This window comes from Parambassis ranga, chromosome 20 (genome assembly GCF_900634625.1).
Source record: "Parambassis ranga chromosome 20, fParRan2.1, whole genome shotgun sequence".
NCBI classification, from domain to species: domain Eukaryota; kingdom Metazoa; phylum Chordata; class Actinopteri; family Ambassidae; genus Parambassis; species Parambassis ranga.
In genome coordinates this window covers 13,575,887-13,595,180 of record NC_041040.1, presented here as the reverse complement: position 1 = coordinate 13,595,180, position 19,294 = coordinate 13,575,887, and the positions used below count along the sequence as shown (strand labels likewise).

General features: G+C 41.1%; 2 protein-coding genes across 2 annotated transcripts; one reads left to right on the top strand and one right to left on the bottom strand.

Annotated features, from left to right (window-relative positions):
* Positions 1–7,790: 7,790 nt before the first annotated feature.
* Positions 7,791–12,130, bottom strand: fbxo15 (F-box protein 15). The gene is made up of 8 exons (XM_028433540.1): positions 12,027–12,130; positions 11,372–11,656; positions 9,862–10,065; positions 9,467–9,596; positions 9,210–9,292; positions 8,431–8,573; positions 8,139–8,263; positions 7,791–8,057 (listed from the first exon to the last, which is right to left on the bottom strand). The coding sequence occupies exons 1-8, from the start codon at positions 12,128–12,130 to the stop codon at positions 7,791–7,793; spliced, it is 1,341 nt and encodes a 446-aa protein (XP_028289341.1).
* A 4,337-nt stretch (positions 12,131–16,467) lies between these two features.
* Positions 16,468–19,069, top strand: cbln2b (cerebellin 2b precursor). The gene is made up of 4 exons (XM_028433205.1): positions 16,468–16,536; positions 16,925–17,465; positions 18,053–18,172; positions 18,260–19,069. Exons 2-4 carry the CDS (start codon positions 17,178–17,180, stop codon positions 18,455–18,457), a joined length of 606 nt encoding a protein of 201 aa, XP_028289006.1. The 5' UTR covers positions 16,468–16,536; positions 16,925–17,177; the 3' UTR covers positions 18,458–19,069.
* Positions 19,070–19,294: the final 225 nt, after the last annotated feature.

Sequence of the window (19,294 nt, the reverse complement as noted above, 5' to 3'; positions counted from 1 at the left end):
ATGCACGATATCAGCTCATGAATGTGTAACCTGCTTTTAGGCATGTTTGGTTTGTTATAGATACGTCTAAGTGTGGAAGGCAGTGATAACCATACCTGCTTATACTGTTAAACTGAAAGTCCTAAAAATTTCTAAAATGCTACCTACAATAAGTTAGCATGCTAGCTTAACATGTAACAACAAGCACCATTGATATTACCTGTGCTACATTTCAGCCTGTCACAATAACAATGGTTTGTACTTTCCTTATTTTAATGATAATTATTGGTTAGTGGGAAACATGAGCACATGTACACACAATAAAGAGGCAAAGGGAAACCGTTTCTGGTTCTTATTATCACACACTGGGTGAAAACAAAACAGCTTGCGGTGTCAGTGGGACTTGAACCTTGGAGCTGTAAGTGAAAGTAACATAAAACTCCACCCTCCGCTAGCGTGCATTCCATGTCTTTTATACAACTCACTCTAATAAGCAGTAAAAAACCAAAGCATAAAATGCCTAGATGATTTGAAATTATTATTGTTATTATGCTACAAACCTTAGAGTAGATACGAGTGGACTTAAACTGTTAACAGGACACAAAGGAATGTGACGTATATTTAGCTCATATCAGCAGAAACTAAAAAGAAGAACCTTGAAAGAGATACAGTGTGTGCGGCTGAAGTATCACAGGTCACACAAGGTACCCTACGGTGCTGCTGGAACAACTGAAATGGACTCGGGGCATCTACAGAAAGAAATGCACTGCTGGCAAAAGCATGGTGACGTTGATGAATGTTGTCCTCTGAGTGTTAGGTAATATTCTCTGATGAGATGCAGTGTGTGCTACGGCCCACAAGGTTGTGAGTGTACAGTGAAAAAGTGATGACGTGACGGTGTGGGAGCCAGTACACAAGAAAGGCCACGGGAGGGGGGACTGAGCAGTCACGAGAGCGGTGATGGAAACTATTAATGCTGTCACACGGGGCTGTTATTCCTCCTCTGAGATCTGGATTTGAACATGTTTGCAGCAGAGTGAACAAAGCAGATTTGTTTTTGTGGTGTGATGTTGACCTTCCAGTCCTTACAGTCCCCATGAAATCGCTCAGTTTGCTGTCTTAATTCCTTGCTCTACCTTCTTAGAGTTTGATCAAACAAAAGTTGTCAAATCTGTTGTGTAAGGTGTTATGAACTGATTAAAACATTCTAACAACAGATTAGCCTGTGTTATTCCTTAAAACTGCTTTTGGCGCAGCACACACTGTGTCAGAAAAGCAAAAGCTAATTTTCCCCTTAATGTCTGCTGCATAAAATATAAAGGGACATTTGGCAGATGGTGAAATGGTAACAGATTAAATCAAGCTTTATTTGCAAACAACACAAATCTGAGTGGATGCATTGCGAAGCATTATATGTTTTTGCTCTGGCCTAACGTCGCTTGTGGCAAGCAAAGCAATTTCCCCCCAAAACGGACCTGCTGTTAAGACGCATCATCTCGAGCTTTGGGTCAGCATCAGGGTGGGGCTTACCGAGCATGACAGGCAAAATCACTCAAAAAGGGCTTGGAGGGAAAACAATAAAACCAATTATCAAGCTAAAAGAAAAAATAGGAACATGATAAGAGCAGATAATTGTAGGGAAAAGAAAGTCTTGCTGCTATCTCACAACAGAGTGCATCTCAAGGTGCTTCAGTGCCTTCTTGTGGCCATTTCATCCTTCTCTTTCCAGGGGACCTGCACACTAGTGTGTAACAGCCAAATGAAAGCCCTATGCAACATACTGTTAAAGGACAATTTTTAGGCAAATAGTCAAATCCAGTTTTCTTCTGTAATACCCATGATTTACTGCGTGATTAAAGATAAAGCCTCTTATTTCAATGCAGTCTTCACGCAGCTTTAAGAGCTATGCATGTTTCCAGCATAGCGTGTTATGCAAAGGTGAAAAATGACCCCTTCCATTAAAAGCAATCACTATTAAACGCTTTCCTCTGTCACAGTTTTTCCTCCTTTTTTATCTTCGAATGCTTGCATGTGAGCGTATGAGAGAATTACCCCTCCATTTCCCGAGACAGGGAGACCATTCATCTTACTAATACCGGAGGTGAGTGATCATGAAGTGTGGAGACTCCAGTGAAAAAGTTGGGACCTAATAGTATCAATCATCATCATGCCTACAAATGAAGACCTCTCATCATGCACCGCGCAGACAAACCAAAGCTCTCACCTCAACTGCACTCATTAGTCAGGTATGTTGGTCATTATTTAACACCGAGCCTCTGGGATTGTTACTGTGGGAAAATAACATCCATCAGTCCCATGCAGGCCTGACACATCCAATCATGGAGTGGGTGAGAGAGTAAGAGAAACACATTTGATTAAGATGACAGCATAATGAAGTGGGGTGCAACACACTTGAACCTTCACATTCATTCCAATTTGATATAAGACTGAATTAATTGGAGTACCTTTTAAGTCACATACTGTGCAGTGCAGCACTAGACTACTTACAGGGTCCCTTATAGTTTCCTGTAAGTAGCAACTCAGTGTAACTTACTGCGCTAGACAAGGTTTACAGCAAGCGGTTAGATACAGCAAACATAGTTATATTAGAAGGAAAAACTGTGATACTGTGCACACGAGGATGAGCTATCACAGAGACAGAGTGAGTTTAAGCTGTCCACACAGTGAGGAAACAATCCATTGCTTTCAATTGTCTGCTAGAAGAAAAAGACACCCAGAGCTAAGGTTTCCTATGGTTTTTTCCCTACTGTAAATCTGAGAAGAGAAAAACATGAAAAGGGAGCAGGCAATGAGATGGGAGGAAGCAGCAGTGGACTGTGAAAACTGTGTGATCACCAATCAACCAACAGACCAGCATCCCAACAAGAAAAGCCTAACATCTCATTTTTTTGCTATCAAACTTGTTTTCTCTGTGGAACTGAGCAGTGGTTGTGCTTCATGTCTCTCCTTTCAATGTTCAGTATTGTCTGTAATAACCAACGGCTATGAGATCAGGATCATTCAGTCAAAGGTCACCGTCATGGAAACAACAGTATCTCATCACTTTAGCATGCTCCATAAAAAGCAGATCCTGGCAGCAGGGTACGACAGTTATAAACACACAATGCAGCATAGCGATGAAAGCCTGCAGCCTGTATGGCACAGTAGTTATGACCCAGTGAAAATGTGATGACTCAGTGACATTAAAATGATTGGGCAGATTTAACCCAGGTACCAATGTGGCAGCCTGCCCATCATATCTGTCTTAATTTGCTTTTGGGACAGCAGCAAGTATGTGGAAATGTTATCCCAGCCACACTGACTGCCATCATCTTTAATGGGTGTCACACACAGATGGCCCCTCAGCAGAGACGTGATTAAAAGGTAATCATCCAATACCAGCTTGACTTGTTCCAGTGTGTGTGTGTGTAAAAGAGAAAGAAGTAGAGGCAACTCAAATGTGGTGGATTCAGGTATGCCAAATATGAGGTGTTGAACAACAAGAGAAAACTTGATATCTCGCTCAGCTAAACGCATTTCTGGTTTCACCATCAGAGCTCCAGACTGTGACCTCACACTATGTCTTGAATTTTTCATTTCAGTCAGAGCTGTAATCAGGAAATGAACTGAAGAACTCTGACACAAGCAGTGACGCAAGTCTAAACAACCTGCTACTATGATGCATATACCACTAACCACTGAGTCCTCAATAATATATAGTGTTTACGGAGGAAACAGACAGTGCAGGAATGGGTGTAATTGACTAAAAACATCACAGACACTGACAATACACACATGCTCTACCAAGACACTATATGTTAAGTGTTTGTACTACTGACATTTACCATGAAATCCTCTGTTCACCATAATGGAGGCAGTCTTCTTTGTGTGTGTGTGTGTGTGTCTCGCTCTCTCCCTCCTAATAGGGGTTCAGATCAATAGAGTTTGCCTCAGGCACAGACCTTTGCACTAAAACCAATTGTTCCAAGAACTCTGTATCAGCAGACTGTTTTCTGAGAAGTCTGTCTGGGTTTTGCATCCCACAAAATGTGCTGCTGGAAGAAACATGGTTATGTTTTGCTTAATATAACAACATGTCAACATAGCAGATCAATAAATATTATAGGATTTGATTATTTGGAAAAAAAAAAGAATGGCCTTAACAGGAATTATAACTAAACATGACACAATACAAATGTGTTTTCCACAATTTCTGTGGAGGGAACACATAAGATAGTAACTTCGGGGTTGGCCTATAAAAAAACTGCTGCAATCAATGTTTATGATTTAAAAAAAATATCGATTACTTTTCAGATTCGTTTTTTTCCCTATAGAAAACATATATAATATGGTGGAGCCACAGATGGTAGCGCGATTACACTTCTTGTGTGACATAATAAAAGAGTTAACGTAAAGGTTTCAGAGTGTCAGAGAGTGAAACTGTAACCATGGTGACCCATTGTCACCATTACCTGACTACCTGATGCATGACACTCAGAAATGAGCATGAACATCATCCTTCCGACTTTTTTTTTTTTATAAAGAAAATCAGTCCACAGGCTGTTAAGAGGCGTTAAGAAAGGTCAAGTTACTCAAACATTACCGAAAAAGTCATACACAAACTACAAATTCTACCAAGAAGCTTTAAAACGTGATTTCCTGCATAAACAAGCAACTCTTATTTAACCCATGCTCAGCTGCAGCAGCATTAGAAAGCAGTTTGGAGCGCACCTGTCTACCAAACATCTGCTCTGAGACCAGACAGACACAGGACGTTACTGTGAGGCCAATACAAACTACTGAACCGTGTGAAATAGCAGAAAAGTGCATCCACAGTATGCTGGATAATGTGCTGACTCATGCCTCTCTCTGGCACACACACCGAGTAACTTGTAAGAGGAAACTAGTGGTGAATAATTTGTTTTTGACAGAAGGAACGACACCAACCTGTGAAATTATAGATAATGTAAAGAAGAGGAAAGAACACTGAGAGCAGAGGCTGAATGCTGGGTAAGTGCCATCCCAGCCCCTTCAAAATAAAATACTGATAAGAGAGGTCAAAGAAAATACTATGCAGAGAGGGAGTTTTACTGATGCTCGGACATGGATACAGCATTTTTCTATGTTGTAACTCATATGTATACTATCACTGCAAACACTGGACCATGCACCATGAACAGCACACTGCATTGAGCTCTTGGAACCATAGGACAAGCAGCAGCTTTGATATAAATGGATTTTTTCACATATCCCATATGATCACTATGCACCATTAAAAGAAGCAAATAAACCCTAGGAACATGTGCCAATTATAGAACTGTCATCCCTTCCCCCCTTTCACTTTTCCAGATTTCCCCACTGCCCAGCTCTCCTCCCCTGCAGGGATTTTCAGATCAGAAGTAAATAAGGTGAAAAAACGATGTATAAGAGAGCGGTAGGTGACTCCATGGTGCTGTAGCTGGGTTCACATCCAGCAGTGTAAATGCTGGACCATCTGTTATTTTGTAGCATCGATTATGAAGCTTCTAATGGGAGATTTTTGGCGCAGAGGTTTTGGGGATGTTGTTCCAATCATTATAAGCCCAATTACCTTCGCTGGCTTCACATCCTCCCCCAACGAGGTAAAAGATGTAGAATATTATAGTTTTTGAGAAAAGTCTATCTTCCAGACTTCTTGAAAGACAGAGCCTAAATGACTTTCGAGACAGTGATGTCAGTTCACAGTGTCAGTATGCATGTGGGCAGACAAACAATCAATCTCTGTCCTGGCGCATTTCATTAGCTGACTGTTTTTCTCTAACGAGAGGACTAAATAAGGACTGTGTCATTGGTTTCTGAGGCTGCATAGTTTGCAGGCCCAGCTGGTCACTCACAAGGGAGAGAATTACAGGCTAAAAATGGAAGCAATTTTCTTCCAAGATTAGCCTACAAGACAACCAGGAAAGATGAGTTTAATGAAGCTTAATGTGAATTTACCCATTCAGCGGTTTGGCAATGGATTCTTTCTTAATTGATACTTGGTATGAAAGTCTTTTGATTGACATACAGGCTTTGCAAAGCAGCAAAATAAATAGATAAATAAAACAACAAGAAAATATGCAAATAGGGAAAATAATACATTCTTTGTACTGTGCAGAAATGAACCTCAGAGAGGAGATTATTGTTGTGCTGATAAGAGATTTCTGCAAGTTTCTCTAAAACTGCCACAGTGCATGCCTTCTGTCATTGTTTACTAAAGAGAGCCCTCTGCTGGAGAGCAGCTGATAATGAACTACATTTGAACAGATGTAAATTCCATGCTTTCTTGCATTTGGATTGGTTCTTTTTTTAATTACAATTTCTGACAGAAGACAAATTTAACAGAACGTGCTATGCTCTGAGTCAAGGCTCCATAGACCTTGCCTCAAACATTTGTAGTCCTTATTTATCCATTACCCTAACTAAAATGACCGAATAACTGGCTTTATATTCGGTCTAGTCCATTACCACCGTACAGTACCCTTGGCTCCTGGTTTTTCTAATAAAATGGGAATGAAGGATTGGCAGTTTGCAACAGATGATGTGACAGCAAACAGAAGTATGAAGGTCACACTGATGGAAATGTGTTGTTAAAGCACTTATAACCTCAAAGTCACACATGGTTTGCATCATCCAGTCCGAGTAATAGGCAATAGCCTGCAATTTGTCAGTGTATTAAGTGTCCAAAGGAGCAATCGGTGTACGTCTGTATGACTCTATGTGGTCCCTATATTAGGTCATTCTGCCATTATAAATTAGGTCCAGTGCCAGATGCAGGTGAAGAGCTAAAGGCCTGTAAAATATTGAAAAATGTAACAACACATGGGAGTCCTTGTGATTCAGACAGCATCCCTCTCCCCATCACAGCTTTTGTCTCAATTCAATTGTGAAGCCTGTGACAAAAACCAATTCATCACACATACTGTTGCCCCCTCTTTCCCCCTCCTCTGGCTCATTTCCCCCAAATAATTTAGGATCTGCTGCCAAAGAGGTTGGTGATGTGTTTGGAAAAATAAGCATCTTTTCAAGGTGATGATGACCCTCTCTAAAGAAAAAGGAAGGGAAGCCTCTGAAATCCTATTATCCAGAGGCCTGCCTTATTTTATTGCCATCAGCACTGCTGGCCCATCAGTAGCAGGGCAACTGTTTCCAACAATTGCTCCAACACTAATTCTATTGCTGCAGCCAGACTAGCCTAGGGTGCAGACATTATGCTTAATTTTCATTCAAAAGTGACTGAAAAATGTCTGACATAGCAATTCAGAAAATGTTAAAGTAAAAATGCACACTTTTGGAATTGAAACAGAAAAGGAGTGGAGCTTTCATTCCATTCAAACACATAGAGCATGTCTTCATTTTCATCCAGTTAAGTATGCTAATAACCAGACCAACAAGAAAGGGAAAGAGAAAATACAAGAATGTATGAGAGTATGCATGTATGAGATATAACTCAGTTATATTATATAATGTATAACTAAGTTATACATTATGTATAGATTTCTATAGATAGCTAAAATTTAATCAGTTCAGCATCAAGTCTAAGTAACTGCTTGTACCAAATTTCAAGAAATTCACTGATATCATAGATGTCCTGGAGCAAAAAAATGAAATGTTTTAAAACCAAAGTCATAAAAAAATATTGAAGAGTCGAAGGCAGAATGACAGCTGATATTTTTGAAGTGCAATGTTTACTGAAGGCACAGAATGAGTCGTTTCATCTCTACTGACATAGAGCTTATTTTTAAAAGGTAATAAATTTAAACAAATCAGTGGATCCGTGATGGAACACGGCATCAGTATTCTCTACCAAAGTATTCATTGACTCTCTTAACACTCAAATAGACTGTTAAGCTGACAAGAACAAACTGTTCTTTTTCACTCAGCCACACAAACTTCATCTTCACGTGACTGTCTGAGTCCTGATAGTTCATCAGGTAGGTCGCACTGTCCCAGTCATAACACACAGCCGCCTTGTCCGCCTTAATGGAAACAGGAGTGGTGATGCACAAAAAGGGCTTCCTGTTTTCCTCCAGCAGAGTCAGACTCATGATGAAGCAATTCTGGCAAGAAGAGGAAAAGTAAACAAGGCGATAAACACACAGTGAGACAAGAGAGTATGCCGCCTAGAGTACATGCCTTACCTTCACAGTGCCCTGTAGGCCTTCAGACCGCCAGGGCAGGGTGATGTTGTCTGGCAGACGTATGTGCTGTGATATGATTTTGCTGCTAATAGCAGCCAGCGGGATCAGTCCATCAGATATCTGATCTGGTCAAAGACAACAGCACACAAACGGTAAACCACTACACAATAATAACGCTAACATTTCAGTGTTGGGTCATCTGATTAGTAAGCATGAGGGGGCATTGCTCTCCTGAGACTGGGTCTCTCTGTGTAGAGCTTACTATACTTTCCATGCAGTACAAAAGGATTACCTCTGCGGCAGAAGAGACTGGGAAACCTTTCAGACATGAACTCGCTTTCAATGTTGTGGAGAGCAATGTGTAGTTGGTAACCATGTAGACCATATTCAGGGTCTACATCGTCAAAACGGGCAGTTCCTAGCTCCATACAGGGGCTGCAGAAAGACAATAGTAAAAGAGTAAATTTAGACTGTACTGCGAGTATAGAAATTAGAAAAGTGCCTGCCTGAGGTTTGCTATTAATGTGGCCTGCGGTCTGGCAGAAAACTCTACTGTGCTCTCACAGGAAGCCAGAAGAGGGGGCTATACCCACACTGTGCTGAAAGTAGGGTTAGTAATGTCCTGAATGCTGAATGGTCCTGATTGTTTTCCCTCCTAAATGATTCAGTAAAAAGGCACTTTGAGGAGTAAAACATCACTGATTGTTTTCATGGATGACAAAGATGAAAATAAGAGTAAGCCAAAGTGGAGGATGCACATTTTCAACCACTCAAATCAGCCTACTTAATCTGAAATTGCCCAGCAAATGCACACAGGCTTTTTAGTCTTTGGGATTGTTGGATTTTTTTCCTTGATGTAGTCAAACAGCAGGTCTTTGTTCTGATATCTGCTGAAGATCCAATTCAATAGCTAGCTAAGTATTGGCCTTAATTCAAGCTGCATGTCCTGCAGGTCCAAATTCTGTTGAAATACTGTGATAATGAGTGTCACATATGGAACATCAAATTAATGAATTATTTGAAGGTAATAAACTGCACAGCATGTACGCATGTGAGTATGGTGCTGCCTACCAGGTTAAGGATCCGAAAATGCTCCTTTCCAAGAGTCGATGGGAGTGGAGAGTGAACATGAAGAAGGCAACAGAGCACGTGTCCTGCAAAAACAACCATCACTAGCTACTTGTTTGTCCAAACGTGAAAAAGAAAAACACTCTAATCAGATGCAGGATAAGCATGGAAGCCGTTCCATAGTTTAAAGGAAATGTATCTGCAGCATAGATTAGCTAATGAATGAATTCAAAAACCACAGCTGCCTGTGAATTAATTACCCTCCAGACACCCATGACGACACCAGGCTGTAGCAATTTCATCTCTATCAGTCTGTCCGTGCCAAGACTCTGTGCACTTCTAGTAGGATCCTTGAAGTCCACAGTTGTAATGAGGGACCTCCAACCAGGTCTGACAGAGCAAGCAAGTGAAAATAGTTTGTTTTACTGAGAGAAGACGAGACAGAAATAGACAGAAAGAGATGTTGATGAAGATTCTCAGTCATCCAGGTCATCATACGTAGCGAAGATTGAAGCAAGGCGTCTGGACTGATGAACTGATGAAGCTGCTTGGATGAGCAGCGAAACGTCTTCTAGAAAACTCTACAAGTCCAGACGCCTTGCTTCAATCTTCTCTACACAGAAAGAGAGCGAAAACGGATGCCGGCTTTGTTTACTTGTTCAGGCCAGGGCAGTTCAGGTCTATCCTCCTGATGCCGTAGAGTTGAAGGGTGGAAATCTGCTTGTAGACAGGCAAGTTGTCTCCTGTGTACCAGCATAGAGTCACAGAAGTATTGGAGATGTGGGACAGGCCCAGGTCCAAGGTGATCTCACGCCCAGATTTATCGATAACTGTCAGTCCCCAGCTGATGTGTAATTTTCTTTAGTAAGATAACACAGTGAAGAATTATAGAATTAGTAGAGTATACTATGACTTTTAAAGGTGTTGCAAAAAAAAAAGATCTTAACTATTAACTGCTCATTTAAACACAGGCAGAATTCATACAGGCTCTCTATAAATAGCTAGATAAAAATATAATGAACAAAAATCTGATCTCCCATCTATTCATTTGCATTTAATACATGCAAAATAATGGGGCAGCTTTTGTTAAAGCTGACTGTTGCTTTTTAAAATCAGGAAAATTATGAGTGTAATGGCTGTTACATTTCTTTTGCCATGACTCCGTTTAAGCTGTTCTTGCATAATGAAATGATATGCAACGAATGAAATGAAACCGCAGCTGTTGTGATAAATCTCTTGATCCAATTCTGTCTAAACTGTGATTCAGGGCTGCCCCTACTGTGATGCAGCCGGTGTCTTGCTGAGGCACCATCCAATATCAATTAAGTGGAGGAACAAAGCTAAGAACTGGAGCAGCCCAGGAGGCCTGGGATGACCCAGGGGATTTCACTCTGCACTGTCTGTATGTGTGATGTCTTGTGAAATGATTATTACCAAGGTAAATCGCATGCTCCTCAGTGTCTCTAACAGACAAACCCCCACAGGGAATTGTCTGAGTTAGTGGGAGGAGGGGGGAAGGAGAAGGTGCGCAAGCTAGTGTGTGTGTGTTGTGGATAAGGGGTTGGGGGGCTAAGTAATTTATTTCAACAATTCAGACAGCCTCAGCAAGGAACACAATTATTTCTACTTCCCCTCTGTACCACAGCGGCTGCCTCAGAACTCAAAATTGAGTGCTGCACAGCCTCTAATCAGAGGTTATAAAAACACAGCAGAAACCGTGGTGGAGCCGGTAAGGGAGCTTTCCCCTGCGTGCTGGCATCCCTCTGAGCCAACATCACGTTCAGACAAAGACCTCTTTCTCACCTTTGATAAAACGTTGTCATTAAGTGTGATATGAAAAACAAACCATACTTTGTTTCTGGTTGCCAGAAGCTTTAACTGTCCTCTAACCGCTCTGTGAGGCACGAGCAGATCTCCAATGTCCTATGGCATTCTAACTGCAAACAGTATACATCACTATATACAGTGTGATCTAAACACCTCGTCTTGAGTGAACCAAGACAAACTATGACACTAAAGAGGCTTTTTTCTTACTTCAGTGTCTGAGATGTTCAAATGGATGCCTAGGACTCAAATAACTCAACTCACAAGCAACACCTGTCAGGACACACTCAGGCATCAGGTAAGTGAAATCAAGTGGCTGGTACATTAAATGAATAACTCACCTCAAATATGTTATCTGAGTTTTTTTCTCCCTTTTGCATCTGCTGTTTAGGTCCAACCCTGCATTGACAGGTAGTCCAGTGTGAGTACTTATGGACCTCCGGACGTGCATCCTCTTTTTCAAGTCATAGAAACCTATGGTCCTAAAGTAGTGCAGCTTCCAGCTGACCACAGTTACCACCTGCATCAGTTTTAAGGTCTGCTTTAACAGCAATGCATCCAAGGACATGGGTTTCTGCTGATTGTACTTCAATAACTCTGCTGAGTAGACCTTTTTCCACAAACCACTGCATTGACAGCACAGAAAGGCAGATAAGACAGTGGTTAGTAAAAACAGCAGTTTAAGACAGTTAAAAAGAATCTGTTTGGTATGCTATTCTTTGACATGGTTGCCATTCTAATATGATAACAAATTAGCTAACTCAAAATGCTTTTACAGATTTCATGAAAACAAAGATGCTTTGAAAAATAAAGAGTGGTGGACTATGGTCCTTTATATTAAGTCTTATGTGATTAACTAATCAACAGACGTGTATGAACAAATAAATACTGAGGCAGCAGGCCAGACATGCTCTGTCAGCAAGTAGTGTGCTATGCTGTCTTTCTATTGATAAATTGGCATTAAAATTACAGTATAACACTCTTTTTGATACTCACTTGTCATTGGCAAGCTGATTGAAGTGCTTACTGACATGGCCGATGACATGAAGTGCAGAAGCATCCAGATATGACAGAATCTTTAGCAGGATCTCACATGGCATCCTGGAGTGATGGTAATTAGACATCATAAGAAAGAAGTGACAACAGTGTTTTCACGCCCATATGTTGTTTGCACTCTATGCAACAAATATGTTTTAAATCAATCAATTTGTATTATACACTTCTGTCAATATACTGATAGGGCAATGTTCTCATTTAGAAGCAACGGTAAAAGAAACTATACATAGGACATTCCCATTACCTGCCTGTTTGATCGCTCACATTTCTCAGCATTTACAAAACTGCTGAAAATACTACCACTGAGAACACCATACTGAATGAATAAATCATATTCTGTGGTGTTTTAACAAGGGGAACGACACATATTTGAGATGAAAAGTTCAAATTATTCAAATTAGTTAACCTCTAGAGCTGTGGACACACAGAGGTAGAGGTTTTATTCCCTGTAGTTAAGTCTGCCATTTAGAATAATGCAGAATGGGAACAAAGTGGTAATGAGGGCAGTTTACTTAAAAATAAAGCACACATCTAGAGTTAAAATGCAGATAATTCAGAGGGAAGTATTACACACATTTGTGTCTGTCAGATTACCTTTCCATGTAACTCGTGATGACCACTGAAGATGTTTTGTCAGCTTTTTTAAACGTCCTCGCTTGTCGACCTCTGGGCTCAAACGCTCTCGCTGCAGCCATTTGTTTCTCTGGTCTTTTAACAACTTTGTGACCCGGCACTAAATAAATGCTATTAGCATGCAAGTTTTAAGGCACTGTACGGTGTAAAGCACGTTGGTATACAGCGTTTCGAAGTATAACGTGCGGGATTCAAGCCGTCGCAGAACGTTAGTTTAACGTTAGTTATAAACTAGAGGATTAAAGAGTACTTTTAACGTTTTTGGTCATCGACGTCTCATAAATGAACCGTTTTAGTGGCGCTCTAATGAACTGTCCCTGTATCCAGTCGCCATGGTGATGGCGATTGCACACGGACAGTCAGGCTCAACTTCCTTCCGGTGCGCATAGACATATTAGCCTTCAAAATAAAAGGGGAGAAGCTGAAAGTTTTGTAAGGATAAAGCTTTAACAGTCAATTTGTTATTAAATTAAAAGTGATTACTGTATATACAATATTTAATAATTGGACAAGTTTTCTGTAGGGTTTGCTTGTGTGTCATTTAAAGCAGTAATCCACTGCACTTGCATTTGTATGGCATAAACAAAAACAACATTATAACACAAAAATGTCCTCTTGGTAGGACGGAATAAGAAGTTGAAATACAAGATTAGATAGAGACAGATAGATTGTGCATACTTGCATTTTTTAATCGACCTTTCATTTCCTGGATACTACTACAATGCAAAAAAAACAAAAACAAAAAAAAAACCCAAAAAGATTCCAGTCCTAACCATTTCTTTAGTACAACTACACACCAGCAAACATAGAATTACCTGTAAGCTTCAGTAGATACAGTACAGTCTGCTGTAACCTTTCTGTGTGATACTAATATATAACTTCTCATCAGGGTGTTAGCCCAGCACTAGCGGGGGAGGAACAGGCAAGATTGATGCTATTTGTCTCCTCACACATGCTAAGATAGAGGTCACATCTTATTGATGTAAGACAAGAGAGACATAACACAATCTCCCTCTCCACCTCCCATCTCACTCAGACCAGGCTTGCAGTAAGAGGGGACTCACAAATGAAGCAGTTTGAGAGTCTGACCTCGTTTAAAATATGAAGATATAGGGAGTCATTTATAGCTACAGAGGCAGATGGACTGGCAGACGGATGGACAGGCAGATATTTATTTTAAAAAGGATATTTTAGATCTGATGGAGCATATGGTGGTGTGAGGGGTGGGCCTCCTCTGATTTCGTTCATTATATGGATTATACTTGTCACAGAGGTGAAATATTAAATGGGTACAGTAATCGAGGTAAATACTACATTTCATGTAAATAAAAGGTCACTAAATAAGGGACTCTACATTATGCAAAACTAAGTCATTAGGAGAATTATGCTAATATAAACACAACATGTACAGAAAAGCACAAAATCAAGCAGATTGAAGATAAGTCCCTTGCTTTGCAAAAGCAGATGGCTTGCTTCGACCTCCCCGTTCCTGGAAGCCAGTAGGCTCTGCTAGCTGTCAGGGAAAATAAGCATAACGTTGTTGTCAGTCTAGTCGACCAGCTTGCCTGATGGAAGTGAAGTCCCTTTCAGGGCAACAGCAGCCCCTGGTATGTTAATGCCATGTAGGCCACATCCCTTTTCCTAGCATGTCCCCTGTACTTGACATTTGATGTTTTCTGTAGCTGTGTGTCCTTCTGAAAGCCTGGGGTCAGTTGTGGCTCTTGGATACCTGATGTCACTCTTCCGCATGGTTTGTCAGTCAGCTCTGACAGTGCAATGTTTGTCAAACAGGACAGAAAACGAAGGGAGGATTAACCATAACTAAGTCTAAAATACAGTGTGTACTTTCATTAAAATATATATTTTGAAGCAACATCTTCTCAGCCACTTAACTGACTCACATTCATACATTTGAAGCTCGAGGCGACAACACTGTTGACAAAAGACTTAATAAGCTATAAGCCAGTGCATTCTGACAATAGCATGCCTGTCACAGGGTGTAGATGGCATCTGTGCTGTATTGACAAAAGTAACTCTTGGGTCAAAACCCATCTCAAGAGCCTTATCCAGAAGAGTGTTTTTTAATGAATTGTTCCTGTAAACAACAAAGACAGGATAAATTCCATCCAGTCACCAAGTTTAACAGGTAACTACTAGTAACTACTACTACTAGTGACTGTGTAGAAGATTTACAAGCCAAAAATAACACATTTAAAAATGTGCACCTCTAAACATAAATTAAAACTTACAGCAACAGTCCTACTCTAAAGCAAGAATTATGGTGTCTTTAGAACAGTGACAGATGTGGCTTAGAGTGTGCTTCGTCCTTACTCAGAGAAGGGGTTAACCAACAGGTCCAATACATAATGCAGAGCTAAGATGGGCTGGAAAGAACTAATAATCAAATGTCCTCAGCAGTGTTTACATAAGACACTTCAACAATGACATTACATAACATGTAATGCTATATACAAAGAACAAAATGCCAAACCCAAGGCAATGCTAGCTAAGAAACTCTGAAACAAAAGGGTGTGTTATCAGATTGCTACTATTACTCAGCTAATGTTCATTAAGACAAATGATAGCTTTAGCTGAAGACTTTAGTCTAATTCAGATTAAGGTAGGTAGAAGAGTCAAGTGTTATATTTTTTAAATTATAAACTGCTGATATACAGATATATTTTGTTAAACATAATGATTTTTTCCCCCTCAGATAGGACTCATAAGGAGAGTCTTACCTTACAAAGCTTATGAGTTTTTAATTACACAGAAGGTAGGTATCTCTAAATTAGAAGGATTGCATTTGCTCCCATGCATTCAAATCACTGACAGAAAAACTCAAATAGATACAACTGTGTGCCACAATTAAATAAGCCTAGACATAGTTCAAGACAGTGTATGCAGTAGGCCATGGGTTCTTTGCATAATGTGGCCACTTAGCATATCTGTAGGTAGGAAAATGACAGCTCATTAAAGGTCTAACGTCAGGGCTCACCACTTGTGAAGGCCACTCTGAAGCCATTCAGGAGTGCAGAGCACTGATAGGGCCCTTCTACATGGCTCTTCAAAGGATGATGCCATGTCAGGAATTGAAAAGAAAAGGCTAAGGGTGGTGCAGGTCATTCTCTCTGAAGTGAGCATTTTTGAAGTGTCACCTGCTTTCAACTTGCCTGTGCACACTTTGTTGATTAGGCATGTGGAAAGAAACTGCTGACATGCATACAGTATACATGGATGTATTTTTACAAGGAAGATGCCGCACACTTATGTTATTTTAATTACTTCTATGTTTGAGTTTTAGTTGCAGAAGTCTCATGAGCAGATACCCAGTATGCGCAATTAAAATCAGCCACTGGGTGGCGCACAAGTATCTTTTTTAGACTGATAAAAAAATCCTCGCTTAAGTCTCAAATTAGTAACATATACATGCATGCTGAATGTACCATACAATTGCAAGGTTATCCACTGCAGCACCCTTCATTTCGGATTAATCACAGACAGACATGAGAAACCCACAGCATATAAATGACAGACACTGAGAGCAAGTGATCTTTGCCGTCCGAGCTCACATCATTGAACTAATTAATATGTAAACAAACCCATTAGTCCACGCATGTGCTCTTAATTGCGAGATACTTCTGAGGAGTCTTGTTGCAGTGGCTACACACAAAGAATGGGCGTGAGTTGTCCCTCGAAAGGGAGCCCAGAGACTTGCTGCTTCTTCTTTTTTTTTTCTTTTTTTTTGCACCAGCGATCTGAGCGCTCAGTTCACCGTGTAGGAGAGACAGAGAGCATACCAGCGGAATGGATAGCGCAGGTAGGTTATACTTCTTTATCTTCTCTCAACATAAATCTCTAAAAAGTGCTAGTGCTGGCATAAACCAGAACCAAAGTCTCGGACGGTGGCACAATTTTGGATATTTACATTCCTACAAACTGCTACTGCGCACAGTTCTATCAGTTAACACTGCGCGGGAGCTCAGATAGGTGTTTGATCAAAAGTGATGAGAACAAAGAATGATTATCAGCTTCTATAGCGCCAGTGTTTGGATTTGTGCTATTACTAACAGAAGCTGCTTTTCATTTTACGCACAATAGCCATTTTACGCACACAGAATATGTCACATCCAGTTGTTAAACTGTGTAAAATTGAATCTCTGGTGCTGCCGCACTGTAAAACTTGCCATTTTCTTTCATATCATTAGGATTTACAACGCCAGTTGTCTAAATACTCTCCCGAAATCAACTAAGACGCACGGGAGGGAGGGGAGTCTCAGCCGGAGAGTCTGAGTGCGTCTGTGTGTCAGAGGGTGTTTGAGAGAGTGAGGGAGCATCACAGATAGAGGAAGAGAGAGGGGAAGAGAGAAGCGACTAAGTCTGGACCAGGTGATCGAGTACTAACAAACCTCCAAGGGGCTGCCGGGTTGTATCAGTGTGCACGGGATCAGCGATCCAACCATGGTGCCAGCGCGCTGCCCGGGACCCTGTGCCACCCTGGCACTAGCCCTCCTCTTGGGATGCGGCGTGGCTTTCTGCCTCGGCCAGAACGACACGGAGCCCATCGTACTGGAAGGGAAGTGTCTCGTGGTGTGCGACTCGAACCCTTCCTCGGACGGAGCGGTCACCTCCTCACTTGGCATTTCAGTCCGCTCAGCTGGAGCAAAGGTGGCTTTTTCCGCTGTGCGGGGAACCAACCATGAGCCGTCAGAGATGAGCAACACGTCTATGACCATCTATTTTGACCAGGTCAGATGTCCACTGAATTCAACACATTCCACAGACACTCTAATATTGTTCAGTTTGGCCCATTCATTGTGTCCTCCTTTGCTACAGAACTTAAGATCATGTTCGTTGTTGACTGCTGATGGTGTGTGTGATCTGTTTAGCTCTAAACTAATGTTGTCTCTCCTTTGCGGGGGGATTCATCTATTACTGTGCGTAATTGGCGTGATTCAGAGATGCGCCGCCAAAACGAATGACCATCCATGCAGAATCATTTATTACTTGTACGTTAAGCCTCAGTCGCATTTACATATGCGTTGTGTAGCCTTTGATTATGTGTTCCAATAAGTTTTCATGGCTGAGGTCTTTGGACAGCGGCCTGCTTCTGCGCGTCAGATTGGGAACCCTCCCAAACATGCGACTGAAGTGCAACTTAAAACATTTGGCAATCCACAGCCAGGCTCTCTGACGCGTATCTCTGCAGTCAGTATGCATAGCAAACATCAACAACCAGCTGTTTACGTTGTGGAAGAAAAATGTCCATGTACTGATAGGTGAGTGCAAATAGAAACAATGAAGCACAGCCTCATTATGCCCCTTTCTGGTTACAGGTTTTAGTGAACATCGGCAACCATTTCGATCTCAAAGCGAGTGTTTTTCAGGCGCCAAGAAGGGGGATTTATAGTTTCAGCTTTCACGTGGTAAAGGTTTACAACAGACAAACCATACAGGTGAGCAAACATGAAATTGTTTAGGAGCTTTAAAGGCATCTGAGCATGAGACTCAACTCCAAGCTTGTTTCTGCTCATTCTCCGCAGGTCAATCTGATGCAGAATGATTATCCGGTTATATCAGCATTCGCCGGTGACCAGGACGTGACGAGAGAGGCGGCCAGCAACGGAGTACTGCTGATGGTTGAACGGGAGGACCGAGTCTATCTGAAGCTGGAACGGGGCACCCTTATGGGCGGATGGAAATACTCCACCTTCTCAGGCTTTCTAGTCTTTCCTCTATAATCTAATCTGCGATGCGTCGCACGGGACTCAAAAACATGCCATTTATTTTTAACTTAAATAACTGTCAGCCAAGGAAGCCGACGAATATCTGTATACCCACACTCGTCCACTATCTAGTCAAATACGAACGTTTCCTTGGAGTTTCATATATTCAAAATCCATCAGTCAACTTTAACGCAATCTGGATGATTAAAACGGCCAGAGGGGCATGAATGTCGGTGGATTTTCCTCATGCTTGGAAAACAAACTTTGCCGACAGACCAACGGGTGTACCTGGGGCAAAACATGGACAAGAGAGAAGTTGAGGAGTGGAGAAACTGATGTCCTGGACAGGCCGAGTGTGTTATGCTCTATTTTGTGTTTGTATAGCCTTAACGAATATATGGTTTCCGTCCAAGTGAAGTATATGGAATTATGGACAACCAGAGAAGAAGAAGAAGAAGAAGTGCTCTCACGCCCAAGGCATTTTTTTTGCACGAATGGAAGTTTTTTTTTCCTTTATGTTTTGTGCTGTCAATGGTGTTGCGTTTGGATGCTGAACATATTGAAAATAAGCCAAATGTAGGCCGCCAACGAGTTTATTAAAAGAGAAAAAAAGGCGACATATTTCAGCCACCGGACGACTTAGAGCCCTTTTATTTAAAAAAAAAAATATAGTTATATAATTTATAAAGTGCATATTCACATTATTGTGTGTTCTACATTTCGGAATCTGCGTAGCTTTGACTGATTTAATGTTCAGTGACGTTGCTCACCAAATGTACATTGTGGAAATAATAGAAGAATCCCTATATGTCCCGCTTAATAAAAGATATTGTATTGTATAGGCTGAGAGCA

Excerpts from the sequence above, each read along its gene's own strand:
- fbxo15 (XM_028433540.1), bottom strand. The coding sequence starts at position 12,130 with ATGCCATGTGAGATCCTGCTAAAGATTCTGTCATATCTGGATGCTTCT. Across the intron at positions 8,264-8,430 it reads CAGTCTCTTCTGCCGCAGAG|ATCAGATATCTGATGGACTG; the intron begins GTAATCCTTTTG and ends GTCTTTGACCAG. Across the intron at positions 8,058-8,138 it reads GCCTACAGGGCACTGTGAAG|AATTGCTTCATCATGAGTCT; the intron begins GTAAGGCATGTA and ends TCTTCTTGCCAG.
- cbln2b (XM_028433205.1), top strand. The coding sequence starts at position 17,178 with ATGGTGCCAGCGCGCTGCCCGGGACCCTGTGCCACCCTGGCACTAGCC. Across the intron at positions 17,466-18,052 it reads TGACCATCTATTTTGACCAG|GTTTTAGTGAACATCGGCAA; the intron begins GTCAGATGTCCA and ends TTCTGGTTACAG. Across the intron at positions 18,173-18,259 it reads ACAACAGACAAACCATACAG|GTCAATCTGATGCAGAATGA; the intron begins GTGAGCAAACAT and ends CATTCTCCGCAG.